At 43.9% G+C, this 14155-nt stretch overlaps 1 protein-coding gene across 2 annotated transcripts in view; it reads right to left on the reverse strand.

Moving 5' to 3' along the window:
* Positions 1–2840: 2840 nt before the first annotated feature.
* The window catches only part of FARSB (phenylalanyl-tRNA synthetase subunit beta), a 69510-nt gene continuing 58195 nt past the window's right edge, over positions 2841–14155 (reverse strand). For both annotated transcript variants that reach the window (XM_047721537.1, XM_047721538.1), the window contains one exon: positions 2841–3115. In XM_047721537.1, the coding sequence (XP_047577493.1) occupies positions 2964–3115 (152 nt within the window). In that variant the 3' untranslated portion in view covers positions 2841–2963. The remainder of the gene's footprint in view (positions 3116–14155) is intronic.

The following is a 14155-nucleotide window of genomic DNA, read 5'->3' on the forward strand; positions in this document are numbered from 1 at the left end:
AATAGAAATCAAAACGTGTTGCACATCAGTAGTCATCGGTATGACCCAAAAACCATGAGCGCGTGCGCACGTGTGTATGTTGGGGGTGAGGGGGTGTGACGGTCTAAACTAAGACAAATGTCAGAAAGAGCACAAGCTAAATTATTAACAGGGGTTAGTTACTTTAGTAGGAGATTGGGGAGGAAGGATAGAAGGATAGATTAGCTTGGGAAGGTTTTACTTTGTACAATTTCCTAAAGATTTTTAACTTTTTGTGTTTTTCAGTAATTTTTTATAAAGAAAACTCAAATTTCAACATTTTGGAAAAGTAGGAAAATGACACAAAACACTGTAATCTACTGAATCTGTACTCATTGTCACAATCCCATTTATTACCCATGGGACTTTTGGGCACATCATTAATCTCTCTGAGGGCTAAGGTTCTCATCTCATCAATCAGCGAGAATTCTTATTTCTGACTACCTCCTCTAATTGTTAAAAAAAAATAATAATGCTGAAACGAGATCATATGTGAAAATACTTTGTAAACCGAAGAGCGACGCAGGAACATCAGGCTTTAGTGGAAGCTCTCTGTAAGCTAGCACAAGACACCAATTCTAATTTCCCTCTTGATACTCGGGCTCCCGGTTTTTCCTAAGAAGGCGTGTGTCTTCTCCAGCAAAGGTCTTGGCAGAGCCCACCGACTGCCCGGGCTCCAGTCCAAATGCCCCTGCCAGGACAAGTGTGACCTGATCTTCCTGCGGAACCTCAAGGCCCAGACTGGAGGGTCATCTCTTCTCAAGTACCCGAAGTGGTGTTTCTTCTTCCGGTTTCCTGCTTCGGAGGGCAGAAACTTCCCCATGATGGATGGAGTTGATCTTTCCCCTTTCATGCTGGGATCAACAATCAGGGATGAGTGGGTTTTCATTACAAGTAGTTTCTGACCAACCAAAATACACCCAGGTGGCTGGCTGCTAACAGCGCAAATGGCTCCACTCACCTCAACAGCGGCGATCACGTGGCCCACAAACCAGGACTACCCACAGCAAACCTGAAACCGGGGGAAAGTATCTCCTTAATAGCAGTGGACCAGTAAGCCACTCTGAGCAGACATACCAAGTCTAAAATTCATGCTCTTCAAAAAAAAAAAACCAAAAAACTCGTGCTCTTTTACCCTATGCATATATCTGTTGTGTAAAATTATCAGGGAATAGCTTCTTTCCATCGTCCCCAAGGGCTTCCTCTGTGCCCTTTGCAGTCCCTTCCCTTCCACAAGCTCTAGCCAACCAAACTGCGTCTGACTTTTCTAGAATTTCATGGAATCACAAGTAGTCTTGGGTCTGGTTTCTTTTGCTGAGCCTTGGGAACCATTCATATTCTTCAGTAGTTCATTCCCCCCCCCCCCCGGCTTTTGCAGCGGTGGAGGGGAGGAGAATCTTAAGTAGGCTCCATGCATAGCACGGAACCTGACAAGGGGCTCGATCTCATGACCATAATGACCTGAGCCGAAATCAAGAGTTGGACGCTTAACTGACTGAGCCACTCAGGCACCCAGCAGTTCCTTTTTATTACCAAGAAATACTCATTAAAAAAAAGAAAGAAAAGAAATACTCATAATACAGATGTAGTAGAATTTATCCACTCAGCTGCTAATGAACATTTGGGTGGTAGCTACTATAAATAACCTTCTTCTGTTCCCACCAGCAGGGCATGGAGGTCCCACGCCCTGGTCTCACCAATACTGGGTATGAACCAGTCTCTCAAACTTTAGCCATTTCAATTTGTATTGTGGTTTCTATCTGCGTGTCCCTGACGGTTAAGGATGGTGAGCCTCTTTTCAAATGCTTATTTCCTGTATCTTCTTTGGGGAAATATCTGTTTAAATCTCTAAGGATGCTGGATACAAACCTTATGAGGTTTTTTTGTGAGCCTATCTCACTTCCTTTAAATGCTGTTAGGTTGTGCTTACAACAGACTTGGGAAAGAACAGGACAGTCTGTATGTTCACAGATCTTGCCAGGTTGGACGCTGCTGCCCTGACGCAAGGCAGTCACGGGGTGGGGCTCCTCACAGTAGGCTCAGCAGAGCTCCAGAAACATAACCCTTCCTCACTCCGTTAGCTATTTCTACTGGAACTTAAGGTTTTACATTTTGTGTTTCATGTCATCTTAACAGTAACTAAGAAACATTAGACCTAGCTTTTCACTATCAGTACCTACTGGAAGAGTCTAGATCAAAGTATAAAAGTAAATTAGAAGGCAAGACAAGGAGGACTGACAGAAAATTAGCTTCAGAGGAGATCCAATACTTCCCTATAAAAGAAGACAGAACCTAGTTGCTCAATTAAATATTTAACACCACGGTTTTATAATACTGATTACAGTGAAATGTATGGCCTAGGGCAGAAGTAATTTTTCACCGTTTCCGATGTTCCCGGGGCGCTGCTGTCACCATGTGTAACTCGGCCGGCAGAACACAGCTATGCAGCAGGTGCTCGGTCTCAGGGTATCAGGGAGTGAAAGCACCTCTGCACATTCAAATATTTCAAATACTTGCGACATTTTTTTTTCACTTTAAAATAACTTCAACGGCTGTAAGACTAACTGCTAGACTGTCACTGCTTCCTAATGGTCTCCTAAAAATACTGTTCCCAATGCTGAATGTCAAATGTGAGCACTGACTGGAAATCTTCCATCACTCCTACTCGTGCACCCTGCGTCCAAATCTGCTCTCCTGCTGTTTCATCCGTAAGCCTCCGGTCCTGTGCTCCTCTGGGCTTTTCCTAACCATGTAGCTTCACGGACACCGTGTTCGCACAAGCTGGCCTAACGCAGGGAGTGGGTGGTATTTATCCACCGAGCCAGAATCACTTTCTACTTTATTAAACATTAAAGCGTAAATGGATACTCCCTGTGGGGAGGGCTACAGGACACCAGGGAAGGAGAAGGGGACACTCAGGGAGAGAGTCACACAGAGCCCCATCTTCACAAAAATGGCTCAATATTGATTTCCAGGGAGGAGCAGGGCATGGTCAGCTCAAATTTGGTGATGACGTCAGGATGAAGGACCCCAAGCTTCCCGATGCTCTGACCCCTGGCAAAGATCTCCGCGCATCTCCCAGGGAAGAAAGCAGGGCCTGAAAAAGAGGACAGAAATCAACGTTTCTCGTGGCAAAAGCATCAACAGACTTTTAACACCTAAGTTTTTCATTAGGCTGCTGGAAAAGTAAGTTCTTTAAACCAACTGGCTAGGAAATAAAAGTGCCATCCTCATACTTTCTAATCTTGAAATATTTGGTATTACAGCAAGAAACTCTTAAAAGGAAAAGGTTAAGGGCAAATATGCAAGTTAGGGCCCTGCATGGGTTTTTGTTTTTGTGGGTTTTTTTCATTTGTTTGTTTGTTTTAATCATGGGGCTCCAGGAAGGCAGGATCAAGACGAAGAGGCTGGAGGAGCACAGCTAGAGAAGTCCTTGGGGAGCTCCACAGGGAGGAAGGACAAAGGGGAGAAAGGAAATGTAAAACTGATGACCTTGCATGGGAAGAACCTGTTTTGAAACAGGTTTTTCCATAGTCCTACCTGCTGGATAAAAAGTCCAGCCTGAATCCATTTACGATTCAAAACTCACTTTTCTACCTTATTACACAGAGAAACAAGCCGCACGGTCACTGGCAGGCTCGAGCTTTGCTACCCAAATGCAACCCACATTCCTGCTGGAGAAAGAACTTTCTCAGCAGTTTTAGAGCATCTTCCGTAAAACCCACGCTCGCAAAGGCAAGCACCAAACCAGTCTGGGGTGAGCCCGGAGCTACTTAAGGCAGGTGGGAAGTGCTCTCTTCTTCTGGGTATCAATGCGCAGGGCGAGGGCTCAGCGAACCAGGAACTGTCATGGAGATCCAAACAGCTAAAAACAAGCAACCATCCGGGCCCACTCCATACTCGCTGACTGACGAGGGCCACAAGAGTCCATCAATGCTTCAGTGCTTGTGCCGTACTCAGATTCAAAAAAAGCTGACTCCTTTCACTTGCCGCCAACTTGAAAAGGGATCAGACCCACAGCTCCCTACCGGCATGAACTAAAAATACCCAGCAGGGCTGGGCCACAAGCCTGCAGCCTGCCATCTCAGAGTGAGTGCATTCTTGATGAAAGAATAAACTGCTGAGTCTCTACTAACGGCTCCAAGGTCAGCAGGATGAAGAAATACAGCACTGGCGGGAGAGGGCATGCTGCTAACAAGTGGGCAGTAGTACCAGCCACACCATAAAGACGCAGGACAGTTCCACCTACCTCACAGTCAGCCTCGGAGGATGTGTGTTTATATTCCTGAAAACCATTTTTAATTGTCATTCTTAACCCCCAAAGCACCCTGGGCTGGATCAGAAGGTGGCCTGTTCCCCACAAGCCCTCAAACTAAACAATTCTGCCCCACTGTCTTATTAAAGCAAGACTTTCACTGCACTGCATTTGAAATAGAGAGCCCACACATTACTCCACATCTGGGGACGGGCGCAGAGAGGGAACTCAAAAAACACAAAAACCCAACTGGACTGATAATGTAGAGCCTTACTGAGATATGAAGAGAACTAAATCTAATAAAGATGGTCTACTTATTTTTAAAGCTTTTATTTGTCAGAGAGAGAGGAAGAGAGCCCAAGCAGGGATAACTGCAGGTAGAGGGAGAGGGAGAAGCAGGCTCCCCGCTGAGCAGGGAGTCGGATATGGGACTCGATCCCAAGGTCCTGGAATCATGACCTGAGCCACCAGGTGTCCCAAGATGGCCTATTTTAACACTATCAAAACAAAAACCCAATTTACAAAATTCTGCCCCTCTCCCTGGCCCAAATCTTCAAACGACAAAAAAGTGAAGCTGATATAAAGCATTAATGCTAAGCAGTTTAACCAAGAATCAGGAAACCTTCACGTCACCCCTTTTTTACAGAACTATAGCGGAACACCCTTCGCTAACTGGAAAAAACAACAACAACAAAAAACAAAACCAACCTATTTTTAAAGGTCATCCAGAAAGGAAGCTTAAGGTCTTCTCTGGTAACCTTGCCATGTTTAAGAATCCTCAGTGTGTATCAAAATCCTTCCTTTTTATCTACAAATTCCAATTTGATTGGATTCATTTTAACTGAAGCATAAAACCAGACTATTTTAGAATCTAAGCCAGATGTGCTAGTTCTAACAATGTTAGCAAAATAAAGCTTAAGAGATAAGAACTTAGAATTTTTACTTCATAAAACAACTTTTTGAATCAGCACTTTTTAGCGAAACACAGTTATGTTCTTCTTCAGTGAGCAGGCGTCACAATGCCGTCTCTGCCCCTTTCTCCGGAAGTCTGGACCATGCTTGGCTTTAGCTCATTAACCAGTCGGGTCTCAGTCAAACAAAATGTTCCTATTACTAAATACAATTTTCCCTCTTTCTGAAGAAAAGCAAAGAAAACTGAAATCTGTACTTGCATTATTTAAAACATAGTCAAGTAGGAGAGTATTCTACCTGATGTAAGTATCAACAACTCTCCGCCCCGCACACAGATCTATCAGAGCCCCTATCACACCCCAAATCACGCCCTGGCCAGAGGGCCTTCACTGCAGAGGAGCTGCTTCCCAACCGAGCGGGCACCAGAGGGGTCCTCTGGCCTCTCAACCAGTGCTAATCCTCCCCTCCCTACCGCATGTAACAATGACATTCACTAATGGATTTCTGTATAAACTTTGCTGAAAACCGCACACTTTAGCCTATGACGACCATGATCATTTTCTTGCCATTTTTCATTTCTCACAAAGTCAGATGATGATACCAAGCCCTTAGGATGTGCTTCTTCTCTGTTTAGTTAGAGCAAGGCTGCAATTTTGTTCTTCACACGCACAAGCTGCGAGGCACACAAAAGGGACTTTGATGGGTGTGGACTAGAAATCCTGAAAGGAAATACAATACTGAGTGGTTGCAACCAAACTGGGCAGCAGAAAGGAACCGCTCCGAAGAAGGCAGTCAAGAGGGCGTTGCTTCGCTACCGAAACAAGGGCACCTGCTGGGACAGCAATTCCGCCCGAGTTCAAAGACAAGGGCGTCTCCCATCAGCAGCACTGTGGTGGTGCTCAGTAACTCAGGTGGATGGATGGATCCTAACACTCTAGAGCCGGGACAGGAGGCAGCTTCAACCAGCCCTTCCAGAAGTCACATCCAAACAGAGCCACAGTCTGGGTCTGGGCTTGTGAAAAACCGTACCCGGATGGCAGTCAGAGGCCACTCTAACCCCCTCAACAAAAACCAAACAGGTGCCTCTGGAGAAAGAGCAGCCTGCTGGGTCCAGAGACAACGTTGTCAATTCAAGGAAAACCATGTTGTCCTATGGATGGGAAATCTAAAACTCAAAATCTGAAAAATACAGTTGCCTACTCTTCAGGTGTCTAAGCCCAAAAAGAGTTCCTGGTTTGCTGTAAAGACTCCAATTTTCAACCTGTGCCCCAAACACTCCATGGCACAAAGCCCCTCAGCCCACTTTTCCACCTGGTTCCTGACACGGATTAAGTGCTCCGCTTTGCTGGTATCCATCACAGTGAAACAGCCTCCAACATAAAACAGACCCGGGGGAAAATAGCGCTCTCTTGCCGAAATCCATGTGGAAGCCCAGACAAAAGAAACATCAGTTAAGCACAAGCAAGAATTTAATTTCCAAAACTTAGTGGGGTGTAAGTAAGTCCCTTAATTAAAGCTTTTGTAGCATCTCCTTGAGGTCTGTAATTGTCTCTCTGTGCTCAAGCGGCAGGACCACTTTGAGGACCTTGGGGGTAATTCTCGGCCAGTAACGCAGCCCAGCACCCAGTCTTTAGCGCATTTTCTGGCTAATTGACCTTCAAAGAGTTTGTGAGCTCCCACTCTTGCTCGTTGCCAAACACCTTTCACAGTTTCTTTTTCCCCTGTCTTTCTTTTAGAGTCGTATTATAGGCCCAAAGTTCGGATAAGCTTTCCACAACGAGTCATTCCTGTAATTTTATGAAGCATCGGAAGTAGAGGTTTTGGGCGGTAACTGAGCAGACCCCTAATCCGAACGCGGGACAGGTTATCAAGCATGAGGCCCTTAATGCCTTAATCTTCAACCCCTGCCACTGGCTATATTCAACTAATTCATCTGGTACTTAAGTTCGCCATCTCTAATAACCATCTGACTCACAATTTTATTTTCCCCTCTCTTCACATCACTAAGACATGCTTCGGGATTCAAATCTACATACTGTTACCTGCCTTCATCACCCCGATTTTCTCCAAAGAAAGATAAGAACAAAATGAAAAGGGGCAAGGAACTCTGAGAAAGGACTGAGTGTATATCTCATGTCACAGCAAAAAAGAGAAACCATCACTGTCGGCTTAAATACAAATAAATACAAAATGCATAATTCTACTGATACAGGAGACCAGTGGGCCAACTGAATGTGCTTTAAATCTGTTCTAAATGACTGATGATGTAATATGCGTAACAGAATAGAAATAATCACTTGACAGGCTGGTCCTAGGGATGGCCCTACCAAAGCCTACCTGTCCTAAATCCCTAATTCTAAATACAATTAGATATATATAAAATAATCCATTCCATGGTGGAACAGTCTATCCTAGGAAAAACACAAAGGACAAAAAATCCCCAGTGTTCCATTCTCGAGTGAAGCCAGCAGAGCACGGCACAGAGTGGGGCACAGCTCAGAGTGGAAGAGGGCTCAAATCATGTTTCCTTTCCCTACACAAGACACGTCTCCCAGTTTCCCACCAGCTCTCTGAGCATGGAGTAACCACGACTGTCTAACTCTGCTGCCAGCACCTCAACCTCCCTTTCCTTTTCCGAGTAGTGTCAGTTTAAAGGAAGAGGAAGGACAAAATAAAGGGCTTAAAAACAAACAAACAAACAAACAAAAAAACGGCACACACTTAAACTGAACATGGGAGCATGGCTGGTTGTTCTCCAAGTTTTCAAGGCAAGAGTTTTTGAGCGTACAAGCAGAGTTATACAAAGTGGGGAGAACCGAAGGGGCAAGGGGGAGACACAATGTAGGCAACATATTAACTTATAAAAAAGAAAAAGGTAGGAATAGAACAGAAAACAATCAGAATAACTGAGATATATGCCTGCATAATTTATTTCCCCCGATCTCAGTCCACTACAGTTTGGGAGAAAATATCTCTACAAAGATCACTTAATTTGTAAGTAGAGACTGAATAATCTCCAACTGGTAATATAAAACACCCATTTTCCCTCAGATGTATACAATTCTTCACCTTACATCTTAAGTGAAATATTTATGGTACCTAAAGTCTTTAAAGAGAAGGGACCTAATCCCTTGAGTTTAATGGCTATCTTTCATCCCTTTCAGAAGATCAAAAGAAAGAAAAAGCCCTTACACAACTTTACAGTGCTAATCCCAACACACCTGCAGACATCATTAATTCTTAAAGCGAAGGCAACCGGACATGAGGAGACCCGGTGCCTGCTTAACCCCACAGCACGGGACCGGGGAGGACGCCTGTGCTCATGGCAACATCCTATCGAGACAAGACAGACAAAACCCCTACTGGATCCTGGAGCCTTTATTCTTAAAAAGTAATCAGCAGAGCCCAGACTATCTAGTCTTCGAATAAAAAGGAGAAATGTCTTCAATAAAGAACCTTTTAAAATAAATCACCACAATCAACCTTATGATAAGTTTTTAGAATCAGAACTCCGAAGTTTCCCAGTTTTATTTTGTATAGAGAAATTTGCCATTTATTTCCATGGATATCACTTAACATTTCTTAAGATCTACTTTAAAGTCTAATCTTACGTGCCTCTCATACACACTCATATTTAAAAACCTGAAGGTGGGGCGCCTGGGTGGCTCAGTGGGTTAAGCCGCTGCCTTCCGCTCAGGTCATGATCTCAGAGTCCTGGGATCGAGTCCCGCATCGGGCTCTCTGCTCAGCAGGGAGCCTGCTTCCTCCTCTCTCTCTGCCTGCCTCTCTGCCTGCTTGTGATCTCTCTGTCAAATAAATAAATAAAATCTTTAAAAAATAAATAAATAAATAAAATAAAAACCTGAAGGTGGTCAGCAATGTTCGAAGAATTTAAATGTGATCCATCCAATAACGATTTTAAATCAGTCTCAAATTTACTTATATAAAACCAAAGGATTTTTAACTCCAGATTAAAAAGTGCGCTATCTCTACTGGTTTTGAAATTCCTATTCTAAAATAATGCCACTACCTGACATGTAAATCATTTCCCCCAAACTGTCACATTTCTTAAACACTCATAGGATGGTTTTAGAATTACAGCCTCAGAAATAAAAGGTATGGACCACCTGCCTTCCTGAGCCAATTAAATGGTTCTTTTCTAGTTTTTCACCTATAAAATCCTTTAAGGAAACTATTTCTCAAGCCAAATGTGAACAACTTTATTAATTTCTCCACAATTATAGTGAAATAACAGATTATTACAGGGCTAATTGGGGAAAAATGGGAATATGGAGTAAATAAGATTATATCTATAATTTCACAATTAGTTAACTTACTATTCAAATTCAGACCTTTGGCCAAAGTGCAGTAAACAGAACTTCCAATGTGTAATTATGATGGATGGGCTTTAGTTGCAGAGTTTGATTACTGCTGACAAGTAGGGAATGCAGGAGAAAAAGGAAAGAAACAGAGACTGTTAAAGCCAGAGTACCCGGCCTTCTATTCCTCTCCTTCCATCCCCAGGAAAGGCAGTGCCTCCTCAGTCCCAGCGCAGCCCTGGCCAAGCCCCTGAGGACAAGCAAGCTACAGATGGGGAAAAAGCGAAGCACAAGGAGATTAGGAGACCTGCCCAAGGCGAGCAACAGTATCGGCTACAGAGCGCGCTGAAGGTGCCGCGGCCACCGACGGGTGCCTCCTTGTGTGGGGCCCAGAGGCACAGATGGCCTACAGGATAGGTGTTCTCAAACTTTTGGTCAAGCTGTCCATTTCATGTTTGCAAACTCCTTCTGGTTTAAAATAAAATAAAACAAAACTTGAGAGGGAAAAACGAAACAAACCAAAACCTGACAACCTCTAACCTTAGGACATGCCCAGTACGCTCTGTAAAATTATGAATACAACATCATATTGACGAAACGGAACAAACCCCCAGGCCTTCCAGGGAAAAGAAAACTACGTTTTTCTGATCTCACACAACACAGGCACCCTTCAAGAATAAACTCCAGATTCTCGAGACAAAGCTGGAATAACGTGAGCAGCTCAGTCAGCACCACAGCAACACCAACTAAACAGGCGAGGAAGAATGGCAGGTCCGTCAGGTCCTTCGGAACTCGCAGCAGAGCCTGGTGCCAAGGCACAGAAACTCCCACAGGTCTGCACACTGGCGGGGGCTCTGAAGACCCTGTCCGTGCTCTGTTTTAGAGATGAGAAAACGGTACCAAAGAGGTGAGGAAAACCACCCAGCCGGGCAGCAGCAGCGTGGAGACTCTCGTCTCCGGGGCTACTTCTCTGAAGGGCAGAGTTGAAATCTGCCCTGGGTTTACTCTGGAGAGGACTATTCCAAAATGCTGTCCCAAGCTTACCGGACTCTCAACAACTCTGTGGTCCGGGCGGACAGACCCCACCATTCCCACTAGAGATGAAGACGCTGCCACGAGAGGACTGAGTCCTACATGACCAGGAGCAACATCCAGGGTTGTTTTCACTGTACCACAGCTGGCCACGCATCCGAGGGTCTAACAGAACGTACTCCTCCTGTCATTTTAAATGGTGTCTCTACCATCTCGGGATCTGCATTTCAACTTAGTTTATATTCATACATGTAAAGAGATTTTTCACATTTCCATTGTATGTGCCATAGTGTTGCCAGACTCTAAAAGTATGCTATGTTGGAGTCATTTCCAATTATCCACTGTTCTACAGAGGGCTTCTACAATATACATTGCTTCTTGCTCTTTCTTGGTTTCTTTCCCTTGGCCAAAAGTAATACCACACAAGTTAAAAAAAAAAAAAAATCGAATCCTTGTCTAGCTCATTATATATCAAAGTGTTCAACAACAGACTTCTAGCAATGGTAGTAGCAACAAACCACAAACTTACACTAATAAGGATTATGCTGATCCCATCTTGTGTGACACCAATTAAGAAATACTTTCCCTTGCATTGTACCAACTACTACCTTTTTTAGTTCTACTGGTGGGTGAAAACAAAATGCTTCAAAGCAGCCGAGGAAAATAATTTTAAGAGAAGGCCTCTGTTCAGAGAATGTAATTCAAACAAGCCAGGAGCCTTTAGGAGTTAAGAGAATAATCAGAAACTTTTCTCTTCCGGAAGGTGAGTGCCAAAGTTCAGTGGCTGAGATAACAGCATTGATAAGAGACACACCGGCTACTGACGAATGTTAGACACCTCAAAACAGGTCTTGCCGTAGAAACAGGACATTCTGGAACTGTTCAGGGCAAAGCATTTTATCTGATATTTTTGCTCCAGTGCTTACTCTTTATGGCCTTCAGTATCAACTCAGAAGAAATAAAAGTCCTGAAGCTACAGTCACGGTCTTCCTTTACAGTAAGGCAAGGAAACAACTGCCTGTATTTGCTATTACCCTGGGCAGTGCGGTGGGCCCCACATTCCTCCTTCCACCTCTTCCCGAATATGCGTTTTTCACGTAAGAGCATGGCTCTCACGAAGGCACGGTTTCAGAGGGCAGGGAGATTTTTCTATTCCACCGAATTAGCCCCCATTCTTTGTGCTAATACCTGAAATTGTTATAAAGGGACCATATTTCTGCTCCTTCATAATTAGAAAGACAGCTAAAAATCAAAGCATCTCTTAAGTTCACACTGATATGCACCAACTTAACCGAGGTCAGATCCTTTGCTGAGAAGAAAATGTTTTTCAGGGAACAGAAGGAAACAGGGAAGAGCAAGAGGGCAAGTGGGACGAACACCCGCGACACAGACGGCCTGCAAGGGCTGCAGCACAGCGAGCGAGGCCAGGGGTCCTCGAACACTAGCTGCCACCTCACCTCTGACCTGTCGGGCCAGAATAACCCCCGGCAAGGAGATTCCACTCCTGACCCCACCCTGCCTGCGCCTGCAGTTCTCAGAGTTGTTTCCAGGAGGGAAGAGACAACGGCTACGTCACCGTCATCCTCGTGACCGTGAGCACTGCTTTCTCAGACAGGTCAAGATGAGGCCAGAGCTATTCAACACCAGCGTAAAGCAAAGTAACTCCTCAAGATCCAAGTTCTCGATTGGGGCCTTGACGAAGTTAATTTGTCCTTCTATCATTTATTTAAAAGCTTGGAACACTGTGACTGTCGATCTGTGGCATTCCTGCAATGGTAACAGAAGACTGAGCTAAATGGCAGAAAGCAGTCTCTCTAAACAATCTGGGGAGAGAGAAAAGGTGCTGGCGGATGAAAGCAGCTCTGGAGAAGACAGATACCTAACGAACATATGATTATGGTTCGGCTTCCCCAATGCCCCAAAGTGACAGTAAAATATGCATTTCTCATCTTTAAACAAAGCAGATTATGGGTTGATATTTAAAAATCAGCAAGCAGGGCCGCCTGGGTGGCTCAGCAGGTTAAGCTGCTGCCTTCGGCTCAGGTCATCATCCCAGGGTCCTGGGATCGAGTCCCTCATGGGGCCCTCTGCTCAGCGGGGAGCCTGCTTCTCTCTCTGCCTCTCCCTGCCACTCTGCCTGCTTGTGCTCTCTCTCTCTCTGACAAATAAATAAATAAAATCTTAAAAAATAAAAAATAAAAATAAATAAAAATCAGCAAGCAATAGGTTATTAAGGATCCCGGAGTCTTGCTTGCTAAAAAAAGGGACGATGTTGGTCAGTGATTTTTAACAACCTTTTAATTTCCTAAACCGTAACAGATAGTAAGCTATTAGCTATCGAACAGTGGGAGTTACTACATCAATCTATACCTTTGGTTCAACTAAGCAAGGAGGGAGCAAAACTGAGGCTGCGAGAAAGGTGCTGGCATCGAGTGGAATGACTTTGTTATTCTAAAAGGACAGAAGCAAAAAACCCAAACCAAACCAAACCAAAAATCAACAACCCCACAAATACATCACTCTAAACAAAGTCCTTGGATGGGAAACTGGTTATTAAGTTGCAAGGTGCTCTGAGAGGATGGCGGATACCAACATTTGCTCCAGCTCCAGGACAGATGGGACCATATACAGAGTCCTCTACTTTGACACAAACAATTACAAAATAAGGCCAACATATAAATACACCATCAGCTAAAGGTTTTATAAACTCCCCAGTTACGGTATAGATGTTTCCTTTGGAGTATCTTTGAATCTTACCAATATATTACATGATTAAGGTCTCACCTCAATTTCTAATTACCTACCTTTACATATAAACAAGACATTTATTTTAATGCTGGAAAAGACTGCCAATGGACTAAGAGGGCTGGGCTGATTAAGGAGACTATCATGCCAACTTTGATTGTGCTTGCCAGTTCCTTAAAATAGTTCCCAAGAGTTGAACAAAGGAAGTTTTCTTTTCCTCAAATAATCTAACCCATTCAGATATCCTCGTGTTTTCTTCTGTACCTGTTCACTCTAACAGAGGACTTCCAAAAATCATTCTATCTTTTAAAGATACCAAAGACAGAAGTTCAGATCTCTTCTATTCTTTCATGGATTCCAAAAAAGCATTTACCCTAAATTTAGGAAGCTAAGCAGCATCATTAAAAAAAAAAAAGAAGAAGGGCTGCCTGGGTGGCTCAGTGGGTTGAGCCTCTGCCCTTGGCTCAGGTCATGATCTCGGGGTCCTGGGATCGAGTCCCGCATCGGGCTCTTTGCTGGGCAGGGAGCCTGCTTCCTCCTCCTCTCTCTCTCTCTACTTGTGATCCCTCTCTGTCAAATAAATAAAATCTTTAAAAAATAAATAAATAAAATTAAAAAATTTTAAAAAAAGAAGAAAGCAAGGAAGCAAGTGATCAGTAACTGGAAAACCGCATGTATCAAACTCTCCAAAGAATATGGAAAAAGAAAAAACTGGATCTATTCCTCAAATGTACTCAGGATAAATTACAAACAGGTAAGAGGTGTGAATGTAAAATAATGAAACACTTAAGCACTAGAGGAAGCACAGGGAATTCCTCCCTCATCATGGAGTAGAAGAAACTTTGGGACTCAAAATCCAGAAGCAATACGGAAA

The sequence above is a fragment of the Lutra lutra genome, chromosome 3, assembly GCF_902655055.1.
Source record: "Lutra lutra chromosome 3, mLutLut1.2, whole genome shotgun sequence".
NCBI lineage: Eukaryota > Metazoa > Chordata > Mammalia > Carnivora > Mustelidae > Lutra > Lutra lutra.